Source organism: Oryzias latipes, chromosome 17 (assembly GCF_053564925.1).
Source record: "Oryzias latipes strain Hd-rR chromosome 17, Olatipes_Hd-rR_3.1".
In the NCBI taxonomy this organism is placed as follows: domain Eukaryota; kingdom Metazoa; phylum Chordata; class Actinopteri; order Beloniformes; family Adrianichthyidae; genus Oryzias; species Oryzias latipes.
The window spans coordinates 27,876,206-27,899,022 of record NC_136253.1 but is presented as its reverse complement, the minus strand read 5'-3'; the positions used below and the strand labels follow the sequence as shown (position 1 = coordinate 27,899,022).

The 22,817-nt window shown below is 40.1% G+C and overlaps 1 protein-coding gene across 7 annotated transcripts in view; it reads right to left on the bottom strand.

Annotated features, from left to right (window-relative positions):
• Positions 1 to 22,817, bottom strand: part of LOC111949140 (uncharacterized) — a 239,268-nt gene that overhangs the window by 206,056 nt on the left and 10,395 nt on the right. The window contains exon 5 of one of the 7 annotated variants that reach the window (XM_078934228.1): positions 20,102 to 21,443. The exons of the other annotated variants lie outside the window; for them this stretch is intronic. Coding sequence (XP_078790354.1) covers positions 21,384 to 21,443 — 60 coding nt within the window. The 3' untranslated portion in view covers positions 20,102 to 21,383. Of the gene's footprint in view, positions 1 to 20,101; positions 21,444 to 22,817 lie in introns of those variants that run through there. 7 annotated transcript variants of the gene reach the window in all.

Below are 22,817 nucleotides of genomic sequence, written 5' to 3'. Positions count from 1 at the left end.
CCTGGCAGAAAAGATCCCCACAAGAAAAACACTGGCTAAGGCAGGCTGGTCAAAAAAAAAATAGTTTTGCCATTGTCTTGCAGCTCGCAGATCAAGTGGTTTAGTTTTCCAGTAATGTCAGTCAAGAATGCAAGTTCAGATTCACAATGTTCATATTCACCATATTCAACAGACATCTCCTCCAATAGCACCTTAAAAATCCTGTGCTGTTTTGCTTTGCAGCTGAGGTTGTTTACGATTTTCAGAATAAGAGTCATTATATGTCCAGAGCCAATCACTTCTGCACATAAGGCCTGCTGGTGAATGACGCAGCAGTAATGCAGACATTTTGGAAAGTCTGGGTCAGCTTTACAGTGAGTGATGAAACCTGTTTGTCTATTGATCATAGCAGGAGTCCCATCTGCAGTCACTGCTACCAGCTTTTCTAATTGTACCTTTTTCTGCACAAAAACTCCTTCACCGTGTTATACATTTCAACTCCTCTTGTAGTTGTCTGTTAGGGCAGATGTGTCAGGAGTTCTTCTCTTGTGGAAACCAAAAGCTATGCTGTACTGTTGCCGTCCACAGACTCATCACACTGGACGTTAACCACCTGCACTTTGCAAGATCCCGGTCTAGCTAATTGGCCAAGTTATCAGACATAGCTGACACTCATCTAGACATTGTAGTGGAAATTGAATGAGTTCTATTGTTCTCATCCTTAGGGACAGTGATAGCAATTATCATCATTGCTTGAATTTTTTTCATGCTATATGCAAAAGTCTTTGTCCCTTAAGGCAACAGATTACAGCCCCCCCCCCCCCCCCCCCCCGGCTGCTGTCGTATTAACAATAGCTTGGAGCTCCAGAATGGACAAGAAAAAACGACGAGAATGGCTCGAGCAGGGCGTTGCTCACGGGGCGGTCGCTCGTGCCGTGCGGTCGCACGTGCTCGGGCCCGCTAAATGCTACTTGTAGCTTTAATTATTATTATTTTTCTTCCGCCGGAAGAATCGCATTTTTGAGGCCTTTAACATACCCCAAAACTCACCAAATTTGGCACACACATCAGGAGTCGCGAAAAATTTCATATTTTATGAGAAATTGGCATGGGCGCGCAAAAACGGCTCGACAGCGCCACCTACAATGACTTTTGTCCCGACGCCCCGCATACGCTTTAACGTACAAGCTTGATTTTTTCAGGGCATGTTCATCAGATGGAAACCTACAAAAAAGTCTGTAGGTACCAAGCTGTCAGTTGCACAGGAAGTCTGCTATATTGATGTCAATATGTCATTTTTGCTCTATTTTGGACATTTGCAGGCCTCCTTCTAGAACGAACTCCTCCTAGAGATTTGTGAATAATGACTCCAAACTTTGGTTTTGTAAAATAAACACATGTCCGATGTTAAATTGCGAAGCTTTTAAGTTTTTACGGTTGTTTGTGACCGTGGCGGCGCGTAGAAATTCGACGTTGTTTCGAAAACACGCCATGAAAAGAAAAATGGCCATTACTCAGCCATGCATAATCCAATCTGATCCAAAATTGATGTGCATGATTGTAGTCTGACTCTGAACACATCTGCAGTGAAAAAATCTGGAAAAAGTGTAGCGCCACCTGCTGGCAAGAGGAAATGACATGTTTTACTTGGAGCATCACTACTCCGAGTAGGATGAGCCGACACACCTGAAAATGACGTCCACCTGTTGAAAAGCCATTGAAGTTTACTCTGACAAAAAACCATAACTTTCAATGCGGGGGTGTGGTCGTGACAGAGCGGCAAAGTTGGGCATCTCGCTATGCACACAAAAGTTGCTCTCACGTGCACATTCCTTGTCCAATCTCACTGAAATTCAATGGATATGATGAAGCTTCTATTCTGAACCCATGGATATGACAATCTTGGACGAGCTCTATAGCGCCACCTAGTTATTGCATTGGGCACATTCTGCCCTGTATTTTCTCTTTGCTTTGTCCGATGTGCATGAAATTAAAACTGGAGATACTCAGAAGGGTCCTCTCTCATCATGTAAAGTTTCATGGGTGTACACCTGACGGTGCCTGCGTAACAGGAAGTGGTCGATTATGTGCACCCAAATAATAGAAATTTATTATAAATCAGCCGTTTGTCTCAGGAAGCTGAGATTTCAGAATTAGATGCCTTTAATAACCTCCAGCTTTGATATGTAACACTATAGGGTCTACGAGAAACTTCATCACTTGATTTTTTTAATGAAATTTTGGACTGAACAAAGATTTTTAGCATAAATTCTGTTTAGGTTATCAGCACCAAGAATTCAACTTTCATAGGCATTTATGTGCTACTGCTTCCTAAAAAAATTCAGAATTATTGAAGTTACAGGTGACATCTTAGAGAGCATTACATCCAAAAAGGTCCGAAAACGTCTTTTTAGGCAAAACTACAAACACCTATTTTTTTTCATAACTTAATCATCATATATCAACACCATTTATTTTTTTAAATGTAGGGATCTGTGTTTGCTGCCTTCCATATTTTTTTCAGAAGTCCAGGTGAAACAGATGATTTTAAAAAAATCCTGATTCATCCCAAAACCTGTGCTTTTTCCGTCTGGACTCCAAACAAGTGTGTTTTAAAATTACTTATGCTTCAAATATCCACACCAAGTTTCACACGCATATAGCTGAACATGTCTAAATGCTTCTTGAATATTCTTTACAGATATAAAATGAACTGGTCAACTGTAGGATGTCATTTCCTCTTACATGCTTAAGTCTTTTCCTCATGCTGCAGCCTGCTCCTCAATCATCCCTGTTGCTGGAGTCAAATTTCACCCCCCCCCCCCCCCCCACACACACACACACCAGCTGCCAGTTCATATGCTAACTAACCCAGAAGTGAGGTGACAAGAGTTTAGACACAAGAGGGAGGGCAGACTGCTTTTTCATTTGTTTTGTATGTCTTTCATAGATTTTTATGAATAATCATTGCTTTTCTAGTCATGTAAAATGCAATTAACCTAATATTTTATCTTTTTTTTTTACAAACAAAACATATGAATGTGCTCCAAAACAAAACCCAACTCTCAGTACAGTTCTACAGATGTAACATAAGACTTAGACAGTAAATGTCTCTTTTATCCTTTTTTAATCAATGCTGCAACTTCTTTTCCTTAATATAAATCCAATGAAATTAAACTACAAAACCAAAAAACACAACGTATAGCAAATTTCTCTAAATAAATTATGTGTATATACAATATGTAGCACTTTTAAACAAAATAATAACAAATCCTTCCAATACAAGCACAGAAAAATGGAACACAAAATTTAAAACCCACATTTGAAATGGCAATTTTAAAAAGATAATTTTTTCAGCCTGCTAAAAGTGCACAATTGTAAAAGCTCTTTTATATAGACAACTGTTTGGTTGCTTAGAGCTCTAAATATAAAAACAATGCCTTTATGGACGTGGCACGGATGGCACGGATGTTCAGCAGGGTAAACCCCAGGAAAGCGGCGGGACCTGATGGAGTTCCCGGAAAGGTTCTGCGGGCCTGCGCCGATCAACTCTCCCAGGTCTTCACAAAAATCTTCAACCTGTCGCTAGCTCAGGCTTTCATCCCTGCTTGCCTGAAGTCATCCACTATCATCCCGATACCCAAAAAGTCCTCATCCACAGCCTTCCTCACGGACTTCCGCCCAGTTGCACTCACTGCTGTCATCACAAAGTGTCTGGAGCGGCTGCTCCTGGGACACATCAAAGACTCCCTCCCTCCAATCTTCGTCCCCCACCAGTTTGCTTACAAAGCAAACAGATCAACGGATGATGCCATTTCCATCACCCTCCACACTGCGCTGAGCCACCTGGAACACAGAGACACCTACGCCAGGATGCTCTTTGTGGACTATAGCTCAGCCTTTAACACAATCATTCCTGACATTCTGGTCAACAAACTGTCTGAACTAGGACTCCACCCACTCACCTGCTCGTGGATCAAGGACTTCCTGACAAACAGACCACAGACAGTCAAACTTGACCCCCACCTCTCCTCCACCCGGACGCTGAGCACAGGCTCCACACAGGGATGTGTGCTGAGTCCTCTGCTGTATACACTGTACACAGCAGACTGCAGACCAGCCCACACCAGCAACACCGTGGTGAAGTTTGCAGACGACACTACTGTGGTGGGGCTGATCTCTGGGGACGACGAGACGGCCTACAGAGACGAAGTCCTGAAACTCTCAAGGTGGTGTCAGGCTAATAACCTCATCCTGAACACCACCAAGACCAAGGAGATCATCCTGGACTTCAGAAAAAACAGAACAGATCCACCCCCACTCTACATCGATGGAAACTGTGTGGAGAGGGTCCACAGCTTCACCCTCCTGGGCACCACCATCTCTGCTGACCTCACATGGTCTAACAACACCATGACTGTCATCAGGAAGGCCCAGCAACGCCTGCACTTCCTGAGAAAACTTAGGAGGAACGACGTCAGCCAGGAGCTGCTGGTAACGTTCTACCGCTCAACCATTGAGACTATTCTGTCCTATGGCATCACAGTGTGGTTTTCCCACTGCACTGAAGCAGAACGGCAGAGTCTCCAGAGAGTGGTAAAGACAGCGCAGAGGATCATCGGCTGCCCCCTCCCCTCACTGAAGGACATTTACCAGTCTCGCTGCCTCAGCAGAGTGACTAGCATCACCACTAACTCCACCCATTCTGCTTTCCCTCTGTTTGAACTGCTGCCCTCTGGAAGGAGGTACAGGTCCATCAGAACCAGGACAAACAGACTAAGAAACAGCTTTTTTCCACAGGCAATTATCATACGGAATGCACATACGTCCACCAACCACACCTCACTCTAATTTTACTACAATGCGTGCAATATCCTGACTGTCTAACCGGGTCACTGTGCAATAACTTGATATTTATTAAGCTGTGCTCACAGCAACTCATGTAATTCCATTCTATTTTATTCACAAATATTTAATATTTAACAGTTTCTGTCCATATTGTTCATTTTTTGTTAAGAGTTGTAAATACAGTATTTCTTTTTCTATTCTATTTTTATTTTTATTTTATGTAACTCCTTCACTCCAAGGCTGCTGCAATTTCATTGTATCCCCATGTACAATGACAATAAACGATTCTGATTCTGATTATATCACTTAGACACAGATGGAGAACCATATCAACTGGATTGGTAACAGCAACAACCACCGACCAAGCCGGCAAGCCCTGGCAGAAAAGATCCCCACAAGAAACACTGCAGGCTGTTCCATAAAAAATATAGTTTTACCATTGCCTTGCAGATCACAGTTGAAGTGGTTTAGTTTTCCTAAAAAAATTCAGAATGATTGAAGTTACAGGTGAACTTTTAGACAACATTTGATCCAAAAAGGTCCGAAAACGTCTTTTTAGGCAAAACTGCAAACACCTATTTTTTTGCATAACTTATCTTTCAAATATCAGCACAAAAAAATTAAAAACGGTAGGGATCTGTGTTTGCTGCCTTCCATATTTTTTTCAGACTTAAAAGTGTAACAGATGATTTATAAAAAATCCTTTTTCATCCAAAAACCTGTGTTAAATCTGTCTAGACTTAGTATTAAAAACTCTCCAAGATGAATGTGCCTGACTCCACCTGCAGGTGGATCACAGACTTCCTGACGGACAGACAGCAGTATGTGAGGCTGGGGAAGCTCGTCTCAGATACTCGGACCACAAGCACCGGATCCCCCCAGGGCTGTGTCCTTTCACCCCTGTTACTCTCCCTGTACACAAACAGCTGCACAGCTGGTCACCTGTCTGTCAAACTCCTGAAGTTTGCTGACGACACCACACTCATCGGCCTCATCTCTGACGGAGATGAGTCGGCCTACAGGAGTGAAATAGCCAGGCTGGTGTCATAGTGCAGCGCTAACAACCTGGAGCTTAATGCTCTGAAGACAGTGGAGATGACAGTGGACTTCAGGAAGGCCCCAGCCCCCCTCCCCCCTGTCATCCTCTGTGACTCCCCGGTGACCTCTGTGGAGTCCTTCTGCTTCCTGGGAACCATCATCAGCCAGGACCTCAAGTGGGAGCAGAACATCAGCTCCATCACTAAGAAGGTCCAGCAGAGGATGTACTTCCTGAGGCAGCTGAAGAAGTTTCACCTCCCTGAAAAGATGTTGGTAGACTTTTACACCGCCATCATCGAATCCACCCTCACGTCCTCCATCACAGTCTGGTTCGCTGCGGCCACGGCCAGAGACAAGGCCAAGCTGCAACGCGTCATCCACTCAGCAGAGAAGGTGATCGGCTGCCACCTCCCGTCTCTCCAGGAGCTGCACATCTCCAGGACCTGGAGGCGGGCAGCCAGGATTGTAGCCAACCCCTCTCATCCAGGACATAATCTCTTTCGGCCCCTCCCTCCTGGCAAGAGGCTCCGGTCCATCAGGACCAGGACCTCGCGCCACAAGAACAGCTTCTTCCCCACTGCAGTCAGCCTGCTGAACAGTACCCCAACTCCCCCAGGTGACCCCCCCTCCCCCACCCCCCCCCGCCCACCAAAGGACTGTCTGTGCCACTTACAGGCCCCACCATCCCAGCCCATCTGTGCTCCCACTTTAATTCACCTTACTCTACTGTATATAGTGTGTTGTTGTTGTTAACTTAATTTTTAACTTATTCTTAATTGCACTATACACCAAGTCAAATTCCTCGTTTTGTAAAGTGCGCTCTACTGAACCTGGCAATAAAACTTTTTCTGATTTCTGATTCTATTAATCATTGTTTTTTATTCATTCAAAATGCAATTAAATCAATATTTTATCTTTTTTCTTTTCCTTTTTCTTTTTTTTTTATCTCTTATATCCTTTTTTATAATCAATGTTTGAACTTCTTTTCCTTTCTATTGTCATGGTTTCAGTTTGTTGTCTTTTTTTTTGCTTTAGTTCTTGTTCTGTCTTGTTTGGTTCTGTTTCCTGTTTTATTTTGAAAGGTTTCCTGTCTTGTCATGTTTCTTGAGTTTTACTTCCTTTGGTCCCCATCTGCCCTAATCGTGTTCACCTGTGTCTTGTCTGCCCTGTCTGTATATAAGTCTTGTCTCTGCCTTCCTCCTGTGCTGGTCCATTAACTTCTGCTCATGTTGATCACGTCTTCTTGTCTGGCGTCCATGTCCCTTGCCATGCCACAGTAAGTTTTTGTTTTTAGTTTTGTCATCCTGCTCTGCAGCACTTTTTGTTAGTTAAATAAACCCACTTGCCCTGAACCCGTTTGCCTCCCGTCTCTGCGCCTGGGTCCTACCTGCTCTCGAGCCTCCCCCCCACACGACATCTATACATCCAATGAAATTAAACTACAAATCAACAAACACAACTGATAACAAATGTCTCTAAAAAATGATGTGTATATTTGCAGAACCTTAAAAACACCAAACAAATAACAAATGCTTCCCAATTAAAGCACAAAAAATGGAACACAAAATGTAAAACCCAAGTTAGAAATTGCAATTTGAAAAAGATACTTTTTTCAGCAGCTTTTCAAAATCAATCACCAATTCTACTCTTCTGTGGATGAAACAAAGAACTCCAGAACAATGAAGCCATTTCTCTAAGTCTCTCTCACCTTCAGTTTTAAACAAGGTCTGTGAAAATCCACCATACATTGGTCACATGAACTCAGAGACCTGCTAAAAGTGCACAATTGTAAAAGCTCTTTTATATAGACAACTGTTTGTTTGCTTAGAGCTCTAAATATAAAAAAAATGCTTTTCTATCACCTAGACACAGATGGAGAACCATATCAACTGGATTAATAACAGGGTGGCATGTTTAGACAACATGAAGCTGTCCATCACATTTTTGACCTAAACATGTAAACACATCCTTGGCTCTGCGGTTAGGAAATGGTATTTGGGAATCTCTTTATACCAGGAGCCAGCCTGGCCATTGGAACATCGCCACAGTGCCCATCCAGACTGGGACAGCAACGGGGTCCACTTCAGAGCCGTGAGCTGCTGTGTTTAACTCCAGCTGTCCCAGCAAGGGAGACAACTGCAGCAACATCCACTGACCAAGCTGACAAGCCCTGGCAGAAAAGATCCCCACAAGAAAAACACTGGCTAAGGCAGGCTGGTCAAAAAAAAAATAGTTTTGCCATTGTCTTGCAGCTCGCAGATCAAGTGGTTTAGTTTTCCAGTAATGTCAGTCAAGAATGCAAGTTCAGATTCACAATGTTCATATTCACCATATTCAACAGACATCTCCTCCAATAGCACCTTAAAAATCCTGTGCTGTTTTGCTTTGCAGCTGAGGTTGTTTACGATTTTCAGAATAAGAGTCATTATATGTCCAGAGCCAATCACTTCTGCACATAAGGCCTGCTGGTGAATGACGCAGCAGTAATGCAGACATTTTGGAAAGTCTGGGTCAGCTTTACAGTGAGTGATGAAACCTGTTTGTCTATTGATCATAGCAGGAGTCCCATCTGCAGTCACTGCTACCAGCTTTTCTAATTGTACCTTTTTCTGCACAAAAACTCCTTCACCGTGTTATACATTTCAACTCCTCTTGTAGTTGTCTGTTAGGGCAGATGTGTCAGGAGTTCTTCTCTTGTGGAAACCAAAAGCTATGCTGTACTGTTGCCGTCCACAGACTCATCACACTGGACGTTAACCACCTGCACTTTGCAAGATCCCGGTCCAGCTAATTGGCCAAGTTATCAGACATAGCTGACACTCATCTAGACATTGTAGTGGAAATTGAATGAGTTCTATTGTTCTCATCCTTAGGGACAGTGATAGCAATTATCATCATTGCTTGAATTTTTTTCATGCTATATGCAAAAGTCTTTGTCCCTTAAGGCAACAGATTACAGCCCCCCCCCCCCCCCCCCCCCCGGCTGCTGTCGTATTAACAATAGCTTGGAGCTCCAGAATGGACAAGAAAAAACGACGAGAATGGCTCGAGCAGGGCGTTGCTCACGGGGCGGTCGCTCGTGCCGTGCGGTCGCACGTGCTCGGGCCCGCTAAATGCTACTTGTAGCTTTAATTATTATTATTATTATTATTCTACCGGAAGAGTCGCCTTTTTGAGGCCTTTAACATACCCCAAAACTCACCAAATTTGGCACACACATCAGGAGTCGCGAAAAATTTCGTATTTTATAGGAGATTGGCATGGGCGCAGAAAAACGGCTTGATAGCGCCACCTACAGTGACTTTTGTCCCGACGCCCCGCATACGCTTTAACGTACAAGCTTGATTTTTACAGGGCATGTTCTTCAGATGGAGACCTACAAAAAAGTCTGAAAGGACCCACCTGTCACTCGCACAGGAAGTCTGATATATTGAGGTCAATATGTCATTTTTGCTTCATTTTGGACATTTGCAGGCCTCGCTCTAGAGCGAACTCCTCCTAGAGATTTGTGAATAATGACTCCAAACTTTGGTTTTGTAAACTAAACACATGTCCGATGTTAAATTGCGAAGCTTTTACGTTTTTACGGTTGTTTGTGACCGTGGCGGCGCGTCGAAAATGGAGGTCATTTTGAAAACACGCCATGAAAAGAAAAATGGCCATTACTCAGCCATGCAAAATCCAATATGATCCAAAGTTGATATGCATGATTGTAGTCTGACTTTGAACACATCTGCAGTGGAAGAATCTGGAATAGGTGTAGCGCCACCTGCTGGTAAAAGGAAATGACATGTTTTACTTGGAGCATCACTGCTCCAAGTAGGATGAGCCGACACACCTCAAAATGATGTCCACCTGTTGAAATGCCATTGATGTTTACTCTGATAAAAAGCCATAACTTTCAATGCAGGGGTGTGGTCGTGACAGAGCGGCGAAGTTGGGCGTCTCGCCATGCACACAAAAGTTGCTCTCACGTGCACATTCCTTGTCCAATCTCACTGAAATTCAATAGAGGTGATGAGGCTTCCATTTTGAACCCATGGATATGACAATCTTGGACGAGCTCCATAGCGCCACCTAGATATTGACAAATACATTTTATGTCACATTCTGACCTATCTTTTCTCTGTGCTTTGTCCGACATTCATAAAATTACAACAGGAGATACTCATAAGGGTCTTCTCTCATCGTCTAAAGTTTCATGGGTGTACACCTGACGGTGCCTGCGCAAGCCACCACCAAACAGGAAGTGGTTGATTGCGTTGCAGTCAGATAATTAAAAATTCATAAAAAAATCAGCCGTTTGTATAACGAGGCTGAGATTTCAGAATGAGAGGCGTCTTACATATCTCCAACTTAGATACACAGCACTTGCATGGGTGAACAAAAAACGGCTCAATAGCGCCACCTACCATGTTTGTTTTTGAGAGCCCCGCCATGTTCTTTAACATACAAGCTTGATATTTACAGGACATGTTCATCAGATGGAAACCTACAAAAAAGTCTCTTGGGACCAAGCTGTCAGTCGCACAGGAAGTCTGCTATATTGATGTCAATATGTCATTTTTGCTCTATTTTGGTCCTTTGCAGGCCTCGTTCTAGAACGAACTCCTACTAGAGATTTTTGAACAATGACTCCAAACTTTGGTTTTGTAAACTAAACACATGTCCGATCTTAAAATGCGAAGCTTTTAAGTTTTTACGGTTGTTTGTGACCGTGGCGGCGCGTCAAAATTTGAGGTCGTTTCGAAATCACGCCATGAAAAGAAAAATGGCCATTACTCAGCCATAAATAATCTAATCTGATCCAAATTTGTTGTGCATGATTGTAGTCTGACTTTGAACACATCTGCAGTGGAAAAATCCGAAACAGGTGTAGCGCCACCTGTTGGCAACAGGAAATGACATTTTTTACTTGGAGCATCACTGCTCCAAGTAGGATGAGCAAACACACCTCAAAATGACGTCCACCTGTTGAAAAACCATTGAAGTTTACTCTGATGAAAAACAAATCTTTCAACGCGGAGGTGTGGTCGTGACAGAGCGGCGAAGTTGGGTATCTCGCCATGCACAAATGTTGCTCTCACGTTCACATTCCTTGTCTGATCTCACTGAAATTAAATAGATTTGATGAAACTTCCATTCTGAACCCATGGATATGACAATTTTGGACGAGCTATATATGTTCATAAATGATCATGAAGCATGATCATATAATCAAGCTTCATAGGAAATCAGCCGTTTGTCTCAGGAAGCTGAGATTTCAGAATTAGATGCGTCTTACAAAGCTCCACGTTTGAAAAGCAGCACTATACGTACGAGAAACATTTAACCACCTTAATCACCCTATTGTGCTGAAAGCAAATTTTTGGACATTTTGACTCAAGCAAATATTTTTATCATAACATCTGTTTAGTTTATCAGCACCAAAATAAAAAATATTTACATTTATAAAATGAACTGGTCAACTCTAGGATTTTATTTATTCAATCTTACATCCTCAAGCTTTTCATCAGTCTCCCCTGCTGCAGGAGTGGAGTTAGCCCCCCCCCCCCGGCTGTGTGCTCACATGTAAATTAGCCAGGAGTGGCAGACAGAAAGTAGAACAGTTAGAAAGCCTAGTTCAACACTAAAATACAGCAATTTCCTTTGTTTTGTTTGTCTTTTATACATCCTTAGCACTAATCATTGCTTTTTATTCATCCAAAATACAGTTAACTTTATATTTTATCTTTTTTTTTTTTTTACAAACAAAATATATGAATGTGCTCCAAAACAAAACCCAGTCTCAGTACACTCCTACAGATGTAACATCAGACAGTAAATGTCTCTTTTATGCTTTTTTAATCAATGCTGCAACTTCTTTTCATTTCCTTTCAATACATCCAAAGAAATTAAACTACAACGACAACAAACACAACATATAGCAAATGTCTCTAAGAAGATTGTGTATATACATTATGTACCACCTTTAAACACCAAATAAATAAAAAAATCTTTCTAATACAATCACAAAAAATGGAACACAAAATGTAAAACCCAAATTAGAAATTGCAATTTTAAAAAGATACATTTTTCAGCAGCTTTTCAAAATCAATCACATATTTTACTCTTCTCTGGATGAAACAAAGAAGTCCAGAGCAATGTAGCCACTTCTCCAAAGTCTCTGTCACCTTCAGTTTTACACAAAGTCTGTGAAAATCCACCATACATTGGTCACATGTATTCAGAGACCTGCTAAAAGTCCACAATTGTAAAAGCTCTTATATAGACAACTGTTTGTTTGCTTGGAGCTCTAAATATAAAAAAATGCTTTTCTATCACTTAGACACAGGTGGAGAACCATATCAACTGGATTAGTAACAGGGAAACATGTTTAGGTTTAAACTTACATCAATAGACAACATGAAGCTGTTCATCACATTTTTGACCTAAAAATGTAAACACATCCTTGGCTCTGCGGTTAGGAAATGGTACTTGGGAATCTCTTCATACCAGGAGCCAGCCTGAACATTGGAACATCACCACAGTGCCCATCCAGACTGGGACAGCAACGGGGTCCACTTCACAGCCGTGAGGCTGCTGTGTTTAACTCCTGCTGTCCCAGCAAGGGAGACAACTGCAGCAACATCCACTGACCAAGCTGGCAAGCCCTGGCAGAAAAGATCCCCACAAGAAAAACACTGGCTCAGGCAGGCTGGTCAATAAAAAAATATAGTTTTACCAATGTCTTGCAGCTCGCAGATCAAGTGGTTTAGTTTTCCAGTAATGTCAGTCAAGAATACAAGTTCAGATTCACCATATTCAGCAGATATCTCCACCAATAGCACCTTAAAAATCCTGTTCTGTTTTGCTTTGCAGCTGAGGTTTTTTATGATTTTCACAATAGGAGTCATTATATGTCCAGAGCCAATCACTTCTGCACATAAGGCCTACTGGTGAAAGAAGCAGCAGTAATGCAGACATTTTGGAAAGTCTTGGTCAGCTTTACAGTGAGTGATGAAACCTGTTTGTCGGTCAATCATAGCAGGAGCCCCGTCTGCAGGTATGGCTACCAGCTTTTCTAATGGTACCTTTTTCTGCACAAAAACTCCTTCACCGTGTTATACATTTCAACTCCTCTTGTAGTTGTCTGTTAGGGCAGATGTGTCAGGAATTCTTCTCTTGTGGAAACCAAAAGCTATGCTGAACTGTTGCCGTCCACAGACTCATCACACTGGACGTTAAACCACCTGCACTTTGTAAGATCCCGGTCCAGCTAATTGGCCAAGTTATCAGACATAGCTGACACTCATCTGAACATTGTAGTGAAAATTGAATGAGTTCTATTGTTCTCATCCTTAGGGACAGTGATAGCAATTATCATCATTGCTTGTTTCTTAATCTGATAAAAACCTTCTTCTACTTGATGAGAAAATGAGCAGGTCTAAACGAGGCTTAGATTTAAGAATTTTTTTCATGCTATATGCAAAAGTCTTTGTCCTTTAAGGCAACAGATTATAGTCCCCCCCCCCCCCCCAAAGGCTGCTGTCATATTAACATTAGCTTGGAGCTCCAGAATGGACAAGAAAAAACGACGAGAATGGCTCGAGCAGGGCGTTGCTCACGGGGCGGTCGCTCGTGCCAGGCGGTGGCACGTGCTCGGGCCCGCTAAATGCTACTTGTAGCTTTAATTTTTGATTAGGACAAGAGAAAAACTGATAAAACTTCAACATGGTTACTTTTTAAGTAGCTACAGAAAACAAATATGTTAATTATTTTGTGTAAAAATTATCAAACATATTGTCTACATACTGGCTACATTTTTTGCTTTAAACTTTGAATCACCCATTTTGTGCGATGTCATGGGAGAGGTGAATATGGAGGGCTGGTGTATTTATGTGTGTGCCCTGCGAGCTAAATTCTACTGATTATTTGCTTGTTTTTTCTTTTTTTTATTGATCCCCATCTACTTTTGTAAAGATCTGATACAGAGGAACCTCTTAAAAAAAAACGACATGTTGCGGCTTATCCTTGTGTTTAAATATTTAAATAAATGTTCGAAGTAGGAACTTTGCTTTGTTAGCAATCCCTACCGTACCTAATACCCTTTTTATTTTTGAATTTATCGCAAGTTTTCCTACTGCAGCAAACAAAACAGTGTAAAAACTACTGTTGTGGAAAATCCTGGCCTGCCTGGTTAGCACACAGTGTGGTTTCTTTAGCAGAGCTTTATAGACGACCCACTTCTCTGGGTCATGGTGCCCGTTCTTTGGGTTTTTATCCACAAAATCAGGAGAACACACATGGAAGCACACAAAGAGTTTTAGTGTGCTTCAACCAGACCGAGTTTAAACCTCTTTAGGAGGCTGATGGATTCAATGCGGCTCCAGCTACTCTTTCCAAAACAGAGTGATGTAAGATTTAAAGAAAATCTTACATCATTTTACCTGACATCGGTGGTTAGGTTGGTATAACCACCGATGTGGTTGATAAAAAGTTGTTAGTTTATGCAAAAAGGATTCCCTGGAAGTTCAGACACAAACGGGCCCCTTGGCCGCCCAGGGGTTCAAGAAAAAGGTAACTATACTTTTGACCTAACAATAATAATAAAATAACAATAATAATAATTTAACTTTATTTATCCCACAATGGAGAAATTGTTCTCCGCATTTGACCCATCCCCTGGGGAAGTGGTGAGCTGCAGACGAGCCGCGCTCGATTGATATGGTAATTGCCCCATTACCATTGCCATTAATTGTTAGTCCCCCCCCTCAGGAATCGAACCCTGTTTTCCTGCGTGGCAGCCTTTCACCTCACCAACCAAGCTACTTTGTTTTTTCCCCATCTGCCGACACAATATCTACACTAACATGGGGTTAAAAGACTGTCACTATATGTTGACTGAAAAAAAGGAAGTCAGCAAGTAACAGTTCTCAAGTGTGATAAAGTGCTACAAATATACTGTTGAGTTCCAAGAATAAAAATATTACAGTTAATTTGAGGACATACTTTTAATTTTGACAGTAAGGCAGCTTTTTGAAAATAACATCAGATCAGAATTGTTTCTTTAATTTGTGGACTTCCTACTGCTTCACTTAAGTAAAAAAATAATTTAAATTATTCATATTACAATTAGGCTATGTTCACGTAGGCTTCTTTAAATTGTCGTGTCCTCTCAATAACATTGTACAGAGTGGCCAGATCCTCTGGTATTTTTTTTTTTTATAATAGTCTCTTGTGTCTGTTTGAACTCTGTGCCATCGGCTTATCTAATGCACTTTATTTTTCTGTAAGGACCTGCATCTGCCATAAATCTTTCAGTGTCTTTGACTTAGTCACTCTTGGCCTTCAGAAAGTAGACAAATAGCATGCATGAGTAGACATCAGTAAATGCCAAAGTGTACTTTAACACATCTTTCATTTCTGTCTCCATAGGGCTAGCTGACTCAGCATGCACTAACTTAAGAAAAAAAAAACTTCCTGTCAAAGATACTCTGTTTTTTTGTCGTTTAGGAATTTCAAAGCCATGTTTCTTCCATAGCTGAATAGCACAGTATTTGCTAAGCTCAGTACCATTATCTCTTTTACAGTGAGAAAGTCAGCATCCATACCTTAACCTCAAACTTGTTACCATTTGCAGATGGCTTATTCCAGCTGTCTCTGGTGGTCATAATTTTGCATGTGTGGCACATTGCTGCTCTATATGGCACATGTTTTAAGCATAACAGGCATCTAACATCTGCAATAAAGAATAACAAAGAGCATCTGCACTTTAAGAAAACCTGGTGTGCGGTCAAAAATGTAAACTTGTTCAAATTCAGCAACATTTTTCCAACATTATCAAACAATCAGCATGAATATTATTCTAGCAAAGGGGCAGAAGTGCAGATGTTTTAACAAAAAACCACAGTGACATGAAAAAAAATACCAGGCTTTGGAAAGATAAGACAAACAAATGCTGTCGGTAAAAATGAGGACATTACCAATCATGAGCGTTACACTAATAGATCAATCAAAAAATGCAACTTTATGAAAAGCCTGTTGCCAGCCTCCTGTCTGTTCATGTTCCACAGTTGGATAAACATGCAAAAAATGGTAAAGATAACAACCTTTTTAATCCATACAGCAGTTTCTGTATTTTTACTTTATAAATGTGCACCTGCAAACTTCTCCAAGTAGAAATAACAATGCCCCTTTTTTGCATTTATTAAATTTCTATTTAAATATGTATGCTTATTGTGCAGAAGAGGAACTACATGATACAATAAATGTGTGTTGCATTTAATTTCTTCAACATCTAAAGGAAAATCTGTATACAAAAAAAGCTGTTAATGTGCTTTTTTTAACTCGCCAATTATCTCAAGCTGCAGCTTGAGATTTTTTTGTCCAGTCAGCTATTACTCTGAAAGTCTGGCTGTGCTAAACCTGCTTCATAACACTGCCTGCTGTTTGTGTTCATGTCATTTTTAAGGGTATTTTATCTCTTAGCTGAAATCATATTTGCCTGCTTTGTGTCTAAGAGTTGTATATCTGTACAATTTGCAAAACTACGCTGAAGAAGTTTTTGAAAAGGCAACTTTGCAAAACAAATAAAGCTCTATATGAGGGGGGCTTAGAATAAATCCATCTGATTTGCTGCAAATAATGCACAGTAACAGAATCAGATCGTGCTTTATCTGCTAAAAGATGACATAACAGTTTTTTTAATGGCATCTTTTTACAAATGCTTCCTCAGTTTGCTTAACAAACTGGTTAGGAAGGCCGGCTCTGTCCTGGGCTGCACACTTGAGTCCATCGAGGAGGTGGCGGACAGGAGGATGTTAGCTAAGCTGACATCCATCATGGATAACCCCTCCCACCCACTGCACCAAACTTTAGAGGCGCTGACCAGCTCCTTCAGCACAAGACTGTTGCACCCTCAGTGTAAGAAGGAGCGCTACGGCAGGTCATTCCTCCCCACAGCCATCAGACTGTACAACACCATGTCAAAGTGACACTCCACGGTCCCAGGGGTGTTTTTCTGTTTAGTCATTGATTCATTTACTTTTGTTGCAGTTGTTGTTTTTCAATTTTAAATTGTTTTTTTGTTCCTGAACAGTTGTTTGTTTTTGTTTTTGGTGTGAACTTCATTAGTTATTTCTGTATTTTGAAAAAATTTGTAATGTTTTTTTACAGTTTACATGTTTTGCAGACCGCATGTTTTTTACACTTTTGCAGCTGTATTTATTTAATATTTATTTCTTTATTTAATAAGAATCTCATTTTTGATAATTTTTGTAATATTTTTAATTATCTAATATAAATGTCATTTGTGATGTCCTTTATTGATGTTGTATTATATAGATTATTTCTGAATGTCGTGTTGCTGCCACAGAAATGAAATTTCCCCATTGTGGGATTAATAAAGTCATCTATCTATCTATAAAAAATGTTCTAAAGTCTCCCCGTTTATAGGCTGTACCCTCTTCTGTGTTTGAATTACAAGTGACATGTTTGTTTTACACACCACATATCAGCGGCCATGTTGTGCCGTCCTAAGGGGGCCTCAGCTTTGCTGGCCTGTAATCTGCTAACACACAGAGCAACTGCAACACTCCTCACCAATTACACTCCCCGTACAAGGTTGGTTATGATCATCATGCCTTTCAAAACTGCATACGCAGGGAATAGCAGCTAACATAGCATAAAACACGTAAAACACATCACAAGCTCTAAAGTGCATTGAAAGCTGTCGGGGGGGAGGGGGGCTTGTTCATTAAGTGAGAGCCTCAAAGCTTTGTGGGCGAGTACAATTCACCTAAGAACGCTCAAAGTACATTATGCTCAAACAAAATTATTTCACACAAACACACATTGGTGAGCAAAGACATGTACAGCTTAGACAGCGCAGACAAATGAAGTGAAGTGTGTGGTGGGTAATGAGCACTGATCGCCTGTGACAGGGTAGAAGTAAGTCTGATTTCCCATCTGAGGAATAGGGACTTTGTACACAATGCAAGGCTGTCTGTAGGAGACAGAAAATGGGCTCAGAGCTTCACTGCTCTTCACAGAAAAGACAAGAATACCTCTCAGCTGTTCCTTAGGGTGTGGATGTAAGATAAAGCCTTTCTTATTTTCTTTTTTTTTAAGACACAATCAAAACCTTTTTGTCTGGAAATCCACCTGTGTACAATTTATTATCAAATGAGCATGTTTTTCCCTTCCTTTTTTGCAAATGTGTAAATTTTTTAAATGTCTATTTCTCTTCATTTTCTTGTAATTATAGATATAAAAAATAATTAAAAATGCAAAGTGCATCACAGAGGAGTTTTGACAGAGCATCTTCTGGGTATAGCCCATTTTGTATCTTTTAACAGATTAAATTAGATTGAAACTGCAAAGTTGATTTGTAAAACCTTTCATCTTTTTTCAAGCACTGGACTGGAGAAACTGAACTCTGCAGGCAGCGGTTTCTGAGTTTTCTTTTGAATGTACTAATAACTAAGATTTTTGAATAAGTTCTTCTCAAAAAGTAAAAAAATAAATAAATAAATAAAAACACCTTTAGGTTTTTGATTCAAGGACAAGTGGTAAAGCTTTCTTATGTTTCACTAATAAATAATTAACTTGTAAAGATGCCATTTAATGATTGATTTTTATTTTTTCCACAGAAGGTGGTCTTGAAAATGTTGACATCTATACATTTTCTGTTGTGCATCCCACCTGTAAAAGGCAGTCCTTAAATATATTTATACTGTCAATCAATATTTTGAGCAGCATTATAAAATGGTTAAAACCATTTTAATTTCCTAAACTCAACCCTGAAGTTAGCTTTTTTTCCACATTTAATTGATTCAATGTGCCATGTATTGTGTTAGTGCAAATATGTTTCTTATTAAGTGTGATTAAAAAAGCATAATTCACATTTGAGTGTGGAAATGCATCTTCTCTTACCTTTATTTCTTTTATTTTTCCCCAATCCAGTAACATTAATCATCCAAAGTTTAATATATCTATGGATAGCTATACATGTCTTGTCTTCTTTAGCATTTTTTGTTTGGATAACTGTAAAAACAAATTCCATTCAGCAAAGAATTGTATTGCAGACTGAATATATTGACTTCATAATATGCTTTAATTTAGATATTGTCCAGGAGAAATATTTCAATATTTGTCTTTTTTCTGACTTAGCATTAGGGCAATTTCTTACATCAGTTCATTACTCTGTATTTGTATATGCTTGTTAGACATAGCACAGTTTCACTCTCTATGCAGTGTGTGTTTGCGCATTTAGGAGACACAGGCTAGATGTGCGTCACTTGTGCTGGGTGCTCCAGAGGCACGTTACAAAATGTGTGTATATTTACAGTTCGGGGTAAATAAAGACTGAGTCATGTATGTTTCAAGGATGCAGCAAACGTTGTTGAAGTGAAGGTTTGGCAGAATTCCATTGAAGAAAATCTGCCTCAATTACAGGCACACTGGGTTATTATATCACTATACACACTTATTAATTAGGACTTCACTTTGAGCTAACGGGTAAAAAGCCCAACTTCTTCTTAAGCAATCCCAACCATATTTTTGTCTTTAACCCTTGTGCTATCCTAGGCACTTTAACATTGGGAGTTGGGTCATCTAGACCCACTAGACAGTGCGCTGAACCTTTTTTCTTCAATGATTTGTGTTCTTCACTGGTGTCCATGGATTACATGAAATCTTTCCACCTTTACCCACCTTTGTCATGGTAGGGAGAACACGCCAATGCAAGGGTGAGGTCATCTAAGATAGCACAAGGGTTAAATTCATGAATGGTTGTCTCTATACATTCTGAACGGCTCACCTTTCCTCCTCTGTTCCTTTCTCCACCTGGAGCAATGCTTTGCAATAGACTGGCCTTTACAGTCTGAGTTCATACCAAACAAGCAATACATCATCGACCCAGAGTCTCCCAACCGAAGATTATGGACTTATTTCATGCACATTTTTCTATAACACAAATCTTTACTCGCATTCCTCATATCACTCCTTATTGAAATCCCTTTTAGCTTAGAGTAAGGGTGAATTTATTTATACAGAAAATGTATAAATGTGTTTAGTTAGTTGAAATGTGAGGTTCTCTTTTATAACATATCTTTGAGAAATACAAATATAACAGACATTTTTCCGTTGCTGTAGTTGCCTGTGTTCATAACACAGTATAAGGTTTGTAAATTTGGAGAAGCAAAGTGCTGATTAGAATTAATTTAGCTGAATATAAAAGGGGGATTGTTTTAAGTTTGCATATCATTTACATTTTTGTAGGTTAAACTGACCTGTTGTGTGGTTTTCAAGTACAATTTGAAGTCAAAGTTTGAAGAATTGCATTTGCGTCTTTAGAAAAATAATTTTCAGAGTGTAACATAAAATTCCTAAAATGCTTGCTGCCTGCAGGGCACGCCCCACACACACAGCAGGCATCTTTATTTCTGAGCTATGCTACATTTTCTCCTATTGCATTCTTCTTGTTTTATAAACTCAAGAAAATAACTTTTCTCTCAGAGGGATGAGCTTGACCTCACTACAGATTTCAGAATCATTTGTAAACTGTTCCCAGAGATTGAGTGTAAATTGCTGCAATCTTACTCTATTACCCTGTAAAAGCCATTCGTTACAAAAACCTGCGTGAAGACTGGAACTGGTCACTGAGGCATAACTAGACCAAAGACGAATGGCCTTAAACTGTGCCTCCATATGGTCCCTAAAATGTTCATAACTATTTTTCTATACAGTATCAATGGAGGGTCACTGCAAAGTTGCAGGCTACCGGCCCATTGTTAGGCCTTTTTGTTTTCTTCGGCCTTATGAGTTTCTTCTGTCCTGGGATCAACTTGGCATTATGCCATCCAAAATCATAGTCTCCCCTCAGTTCCCAATTTCTCCATTGATTTTCCACCTGAACAAAGTCATTAGTCTTATTATGACTGTGTCTGGGTCCAGTTCATTAGTTTGGCCCAGCTGTAATACCGGCAGATGTCTGTGAGGCCACAAAGATTCTTCACACAGCCAGTGAAGCCTAAAGAACACGTCACACAGACAAAAATGAGGTAGCATATGCAGAAAGACTGAGCACAAGTCTCAGATTTTTTTAAAGGAATTTTTCTAGCAATGCAAAATTAAAAATGGATGTATTTACTGACAAAAAAATGTATGTGGTTATTGACTTTTATACATTTTCCTAGTTATACAACAACGAGGACTCAAAAATGGAACTTTTAAACCGGAAAACAAAATCTGTGCATCTGTAATAAAAATTACTAATCCTGGATTATTTTTTGGTTTTGTAAAACCAATTTGTTCTTGTATATCATTGAAAGCTGTAAAAATGTTTGCACACTTGCAAAAACAATCCACAGGTCCTTTCAGGTCCCTGCAACAACAGACAGACACACAAGAATTGTGTGTGTCTAGTCCACACACAGATCTGCAGACAGAAACTCAAGTTAGAACTATGGACTTTTTGCGCACAGTCCTCTTCCAGCCCAGTAATCTCAGAGACAAAGTTTCATTGGACATCTCTGCTATCCAGTGTGTAATCCAGTGTTGATATTGGTCTCAGCCAATGTCCGGTTGCTCAGCTTCTGGACAGGAGAAGTTAGAAAATTAATAAATAAGATGCAAAGTCTACACAGAAATGATTCAAAGCAGGGCCTTTTTGGTGTGAAGCAACTGTACTAACCATCAACACCACTGTGCATCTGTCCATTAATCTCCCTAAATTTTGTTATATTTTAGCATGAAAATTGTTCTTGTTTCTTTCCTCTGGCTAAACCACTGAATGTACTCCATCTTTGATCCTTCTCCCCAGAAAATTAAGTCATTTTCATCCCAGGTGAGCACAGGCCAATTTATTTCATGTTATTATTTTTATTTTTTTATTTATTTTTGCTGTAATTTAAATCACCAGCATTTTTCTTTGATTTTTCATCATAAGTCTTGCTAGCACCTCTTGGCTGCATCTGGTGTTCCTCCTGTTTTCCTTACAAGCATTTATTTTTTTGCAGAGACTCCCTAATAATCAAAGCCTTTCCGGTGGCATTTAGATTTCTTTGCTGAAGCTCAGCATTATTTATTTTTTTTGATCTTACATTAATCTCTCAATTTCCATTTGGTAGAATTTCATTTTGCATTTGCAACCTTCCTGCTCTGCTTTTAAGCTCTCCATGATGAAACCAAAGCGCATGCTAAACCCTCATTTGAATACTGCTGTTTGTGTAGGTTATCAGTTATGCAAGCATTCTTGGTTGATCACCTGCAAATCCTAAACAAACAGCAAATGCAATCCATTTGCGTGCACAATTTTGCACACTTCACAATGAGTCTTTGCAACTGAGGCCTTTTGTATGCTGACACAGTGAATTGCTCTGGCCAAGAGATGTTGCTATGTTTGAAATGTGGAGCTAGGTTAACATTTCTAGTAGGAGGTGTGACTGTAACTCGTTTTAGTGTGGTACTGTATATTATGACCTAGGTTAACAGTTCAATTCATAATAATGAATTCATAATGGAGAGAATTAAATACATTAAACGGTTCTGCCATCTTCTATATGCTTCCAAATCATACAGTGGAGGCACAAGCCTCCAGTGCATCGCTATATAACCAGCCACACACTCTTTCCTCGGGGATTTTTTTTTTTTATCCTAAACGAGCCAATGATGAGTATTTTTGGACTGTGAGAGGAAGTAGGTCTACCCTGAGAAAACCATAAACCGATTGTGTAGAAAAAGGTCCCTGCTGGATTTCAAGTCAGGTGTTCTAACCATCACAGTGTCCATCCTTTTAAACAAAAATCTCTGATCTGGTAGTGTTGATCATTGAAACAAATCCTTGAAACAAAAATAAAGACCAATTATTAAAAGGTAAAAAATTAAACTTAAGTAATAAATGTTTATTTTATTAAGGCTTTTTTCCCCCCAGGAGATTTTTTGGTAAAATTGTTCTGGGATTAATGTAT